At 41.3% G+C, this 6,181-nt stretch overlaps 1 protein-coding gene across 1 annotated transcript; it reads left to right on the top strand.

Annotated features, from left to right (window-relative positions):
• The first annotated feature begins 2,792 nt into the window (after nt 1–2,792).
• Nucleotides 2,793–4,530, top strand: LOC133885453 (protein RALF-like 33). The gene has a single exon (XM_062325172.1). It carries the CDS (start codon nt 3,684–3,686, stop codon nt 4,068–4,070), a length of 387 nt encoding a protein of 128 aa, XP_062181156.1. The 5' UTR covers nt 2,793–3,683; the 3' UTR covers nt 4,071–4,530.
• Nucleotides 4,531–6,181: the final 1,651 nt, after the last annotated feature.

Here is a 6,181-nt window from a genome sequence, read left to right as displayed (position 1 = left end):
ATGAGGAATTGAACTACATGGATTATTTATTCAGCTTGTACTTTTCACATATGTCAATATAAATAGTGATTCTCTACTTATGATCATATTGGTAGTGGTGAAGTAGTGATTGGTAATGATTCACCACTTAAAATTGATGGAATTGGCTCTGTTCAAATTAAAACCTATGATGGCACTATTAGGACCCTTACAAATATTCGCCTTATTCCCAGAATGAAAAGAAATTTTATTTCATTGGGCACTAGTGAATCTTTGGGATATAAATATGTTGGTGAAAATAGTGTTTTTAAGATTCTGAAAGGCAACCTTTCTATGTTAAAAGCCAACAGAATCAACAATCTTTATCACTTGCAAAGGATCTATAGTTACATGTATTGCAGTTGTTTTTACTATTGCATCAGATCCTCGCATCAACATTCTTTATTATTTGCAAGGATCTACAATTACATGTATTGCAGTTGTTTCTACTATTGCATCGGATCCTCACATCAACAATCTTTATCACTGCAAGGATCTAAGTTATATGTATTGAATTTGTTTCTACTATTGCATCGGATCCTCACATCACCAAGCTTTGGCATATGTGCTTGAATCATATGAGTGAGAAATGTATGGATCAATTATGCAAGAAAGATCTTTTAGATAATATTGGCAAACTTGATTTCTATGAGCATTATGTTTTTGGCGAACAAAAGATGGTTAGTTTTAGTACTGTAACTCATCAGACTAAAGATATTTCTTGATTATATTCATTCTGCTCTTTAGGGTAAGTCTTAGTTTTGTTCTCTTAGTAGATGTGAGTACATGATAACATTCATCCATGATTTTTCTCATAAAGTTTGTGTTTATTTCTTGAAACATATGAATGAAGCTCTTTCGGTGTTCTATATAAGTGGAAAACTTTGATGGAAAATCAAATTGGCAGAAAAATCATGAAACTTAGAACTGATAATATATTGGAATTTTGTAGTTGTGAGTTTGATAAATTTTGAGCTAATCATAGTATTGCAAGACATTTGACTGTTTCAGGAACCCTCAGTAAAATGATGTGGCAGAGCATATGAATCGTAGTCTACTGGAAAGACCCTGTCGCATGCTTTCAAATCACTCACTCACCAAATTCCACCTTTAATTTGGGCTGAGTGATTTGGTCTTTGAAATAAGTGTGCTTTTGGGCTAAGACTGTTTCTACATCCTGTTATTTAATCAATCACTCACCAAATTCCACCTTTAATTTTAAGATTCTAGAAGATGTTTGGTCAGTTCAACCAATTGATTATTTCTTTTTTGTTGTTGTTCTATTTATGCTCATATTAGCACTAGGAAGTTCGAGTCTGGAGCAAGAAAATGCATATTTGTTGGTTATGGTGTTCTGATTCTCGTAAATTGATAATTAGTCATGATGTTACTTTTCATGAAGATGCTTTACTCTCATCGGGCAATGAAAATGCAGAATTTGAGGTAGTTTTACCTACCGTTGATAATGATTATTCAGTTACTCCTACTGTTGCATTGCTCAAGATAGAACAAGAAGGAATATTCAATTGTCTGTTAGATATCATGACACAGATGATATGGCCTATTATGCTCTTTTTACTACACAAGATACTCATGATACTGTTAAACATTCTTCTTATTCTGAAGCTATCTCATGTGGAAATTTTTCTATGTGGTTGACATCTATGAATAAGGAAAATAAGAGCCTTCCTAAAATCATACATGGGATTTGGTCAAGCTTCAAAAAGGTAAGAAACATTTAAAGTGCAAATGGATTTATAAGAAGAAGGAAGGTATTTATGGAATTGAACCTGCAAGATAGAAAACCCGTTTAGTGGTAAAAGATTTTGACCAAAGAGAAGGTATTGACTTCAATGAAGTTTTTTCTCTTGTTGTACGCAACTCTTCTATTTGGGAGATGCTTGTTTTTGTTTCTCTATTTGATTTGGAATTAGAACAACTTGATGTTAAACTACTTTCTTACATGGAGATTTAGAAGAGACTTTTATGACACAATTTGAAGGTTTTGCATTTAGTTTGTCATTTGAAGAAATCTCTTTATTGTCTTAAACAAGCTCCTAGGTAGTGTTATAAAATGTTTTATTCATTTATGCTTGCACAACAATATTCTCACAGCAGTTATAATAATTGTGTTTATTTTAAACAATTTTCCAATGGATTTATTTATTTATTTGTTGTTCTATGTTGATGATATGCTCATTGCTTCCCGTGACAATTCATTGATTGATCAGTTGAATGCTCAACTTAGTTATGAATTTGAGATAAAAGATTTGCTTAGCCCTGCAAAGGAAATTCAGGCCATGGAAATTCGACGTGATTGCAATCCTGGTAAATTATTTCTATCTAAAAAAAAGTTACATTAAGAAGATACTTGACAGATTTAATCTTGGTAAATGCAAGCATGTTTCTACACATTTTACTTCATACTTTAATTTATCTTCAAGTCAATATCCTACTAATGAAGATGACAGAGATTACATGTCACATGTCCTTCCGCCAGTCAATTAGAAATCTTATGTATGCTATGATTTATACTCGACCAAATTTAGGTCATAAAGTTAGTATGGTTAGCATATTTATGCATAGAAGAAGGTATATTTCTGATTATGTCGGTGATCTTGGTAAAAGAAGGTCTATTTCTGGATATATCCTCTCTGTGTGGTTCAGTTGTTAGTTGGAAAGCTTCACTTCTGTCTATTACTACTCTTTTTGTTATGAAAACTGTTTAGTTGCAAGGTCTGGTTTCTGAACTTAGTAATCTGTAGGAAACACCATTTTTACAGCATATAGCACAACTTGAATCACCAAGTTGTTACTGCCATATATCCATGTGTTTCCTAATTTGTCCTCATCTGGTGGGCTACAATAACAATTGCTTGCAATGAGCTGATTTTGCTATTGCTAATGTCTAAACGAATCAACTTTATCCCACATCTTAACGTTCATTCATACCGTGTAAAACTAAGAACTGATTATGGACCCTCCAAACAAGTGGATTTAAGCAAAAGCTAGAACAGAATATCATTCAGAAAAGCGCATCACAACTTCACTAATTTCTATGTTTATTGCATCGAACAGTTTCTCAAGAACTAATAAGTACTTAAAGACTTGGTGGTGTCACTTTCATCCGCATATGAGAAAATAGCCCTGAAATCCTAGCTATATTGCTCGAAAGTCATCGACATAAGCTCTCTTCCTAATGTGAACAAAGTGTAAGTATTTGACAGCATGTTGTATGCAACTGTAAATCCAAGCTCTTATATGTATCTGCTGTAACGGGTCAATATTGGCGTGCAACTTTTCTAGTCAAATTCAAACCAAATCCAGGGTTAGACTGTATCAGCATTCTATACATTCAGGGCGAGGCATGCATAGACATGCATGCATGGATGTCATGACCTCGTATACACACCCGCGAGCGTATGGAACGCAACGCCCGGCCGGCCAAGGCCGCACCCGCACGCGCGTTGCGGGGGTCTTCTTGCCGGCACGGACGGCCTCGCTCGTTTTTCTCCCGCCCAGCGCTCCCCAGCCTCTCCCTCCTCTCCTCCTGAACTTGAAAGCCCAGCCAGCAAGCGGCGAGCCATCCGGCCGCGCGCTCCAAGAAACTGAGGGAACGCACGCACGCACGCAAGCAAGGAAGCAGAGTAACAAGAACGTCGTTCATGGCTCGCCTTGGCACCGCGGCGCTCGTGGCCGTGGCAGCGTGCCTCCTGTACTGCGCGGCGACGCTGCCGCTGGCCTCCGCCGGCGCCACCGCGACGGACCTGGCGGCGCTGCAGACGTCGTCGTCGTGCGACGGGACGCTGGGGCAGTGCGCGGTGGGCGCGGAGGAGGAGCAGGAGGTGGGCGGCGAGGGGGCCCTCCGTCGAGCCCTGGCGCAGCGGCAGCCGACGAACCGGTACATCAGCTACGCGGCGCTGCGCGCCGACCAGGTGCCGTGCAACCAGCGCGGCAAGTCCTACTACACCAACTGCGCCTCACAGAAGCCCGCTAACCCCTACCGCCGGGGCTGCTCCGCCATCACCCGCTGCCAACGCAGCACGAACTGATCCATCATATCCATGATCCATCCACGGTTTCGAGGGAGCGGATGACGAAGAGGGATGATGGGGAAGAGATCGATCGAGGGAGTCGATGCATGCATTGACATGATTGTGCTTATGTGTTGATTAATTCTGCACGTGATCCATGATCATCGTGTAAGTAGCTTACCTAGGTCGTTGGCTGTATTTTACGTGAGTTCATTCATGCATTCGCTTGGTTCGATTTTAGATGGTTGATTCACGGTGGATTTTTCGGGTTATTTTTAGGGAAAGGGATTGTATTAGTCTGGTCGACGTACTGAAATAATAATTCAGCAAAGGAGTCTGGTCAACTTCTGACTAATACATATGTATGTTTGGATCTGTACTGTCCTACTTTTCTTGTTCTGTTTTGGGTTGGTGACTCTGTTTCACTGGATTGTGTGTCCCATATATGTCCTTATGGGCAGATTTGTAGATTATGTTTCATACCACGTGCTATAAGAAAACAGGAAGTCTATACTATACTCGGATATTTCTACCGCCATCATCAACCGATTTTTCCTCCCCCTCTTCACCTTCTTCTCCGATTCCAACAAGATCCAACCATGACTTCTCCATTTCCGATGAGATCTAACCCGATCTGCTACATCTCCGACGAGCTCTAGCTAGGGAGAGGGATTAGGGTTTTGGGATTCAAGGGCAAGGTTTCCACCAGACAAGACGGGTGAGATTAGAGGGAAAGGTCAGGGTGGCAGGCCAGCATGATGGTGGTGGTGGCCGCGGGAGCTGGGCGGCAGGGACATTGTTGGTCATAGGAGGTGGAGGACTGGTGGTTGGGTGGTACCAGAATGGGGGTGCCACGGCGATGGCCCGACAAAGCCAGGTTAACGCGGCTGTGGCCTATGGTGGTGGATCCGACAGTGGCAGCTGTCAGAGATGGGAGCAGGAGGGCGGGCGGAGGCGAACACAGTGGAGAATCTCATCGGCAAGGGAGAAGAGATCGGGATGAGCAAGAGGTTGAAGAAAACCGTGGGCTGTTGGATCTCTACCTAAAGGCTAAAAAATTCGAGTGATGGGAGGGGCTAAAATACGCAAGTGAGTGGTAGATGGGCCCATAAGAAAAAGGATGAGAGGGTAACCTGTATTCAACTGATGGAAGTGGCTGAAATTTAGATATCCATGTATGTATATGCTGAATGTGACGAGGGCATGTATCCTTAAGGGCAACGGGAAAAAAAACTTTTCCGGGTCATAGGATGGTCCATGTTTAACTCCACGAGATCACTTCACCAAATTTGTTAATTTACAAGTGTCCATTGGAAAAGTTCCCACGAGCACTGATGCACCATTGTACGTCCATACATTCCTGACCATTCATTTGAGTACAGAGTTGGTAAATTCGAAATCTTCACTCCATTTGAGTTCAAAGTTCAAAAATTCTTTTTCATCTTAGTTTAGGGTGACTTATTATGTATAACTGTCATCTTGTTTGAGTTGAAAGAAAGAGGAGAGATCGTTGGCTATCATCCACATATATAGTTCGGCTTGTTTTATTTTTATTTTTTTAACAGAGGTTACCTCGGCTTCTATTGAAAGCCAATAACCAAGTTCAAAACAACAACAGAAGTAAAGAAAGGTGAAAAAAAGAAAACAGCTGAGGATCCCAGCGGACCAAGTAGCACAAACCGTCTAGGAGACAGAGCACCAAATATACAGGGTCGATCAAAAACAAGTTTGAAAAGAGGCATCAAACAAGTTTTAAAAGACGCATCGGCTCTTAACAGAAATATTGGGCGACCAAAACCTGCCAAGAGAGGAGACACCAGCTCAAAGCTCGCAAATGTCAAAAATTGGATCATCTGCAGGAGTGAACTCTCGCAGCCACTCCCGGACCTGAGTTGAGGCCTTGCCCACCCTATTCCTGTCATCTTCTATGAGGAGGATACTCCATTTCTGCATGAATGATATAGCGAGGGTCAGCACTTCAACGGGCTTGTGGGGGAACTTCTTCTGGATCGCCATGTTGTTTTGTGTCCGCCACAAGGCCTAGGCAATCCCTGCAAAAAGAAACAAACCTAGCTTTTGAAAGATTTTGAAGTTCTTTAGCAGCCAGCTTGCCCATAAGTCAGCTGCCG

Source organism: Phragmites australis, chromosome 11 (assembly GCF_958298935.1).
Source record: "Phragmites australis chromosome 11, lpPhrAust1.1, whole genome shotgun sequence".
In the NCBI taxonomy this organism is placed as follows: Eukaryota; Viridiplantae; Streptophyta; class Magnoliopsida; order Poales; family Poaceae; genus Phragmites; species Phragmites australis.
This window is presented reverse-complemented; position numbering and strand designations above follow the sequence as displayed.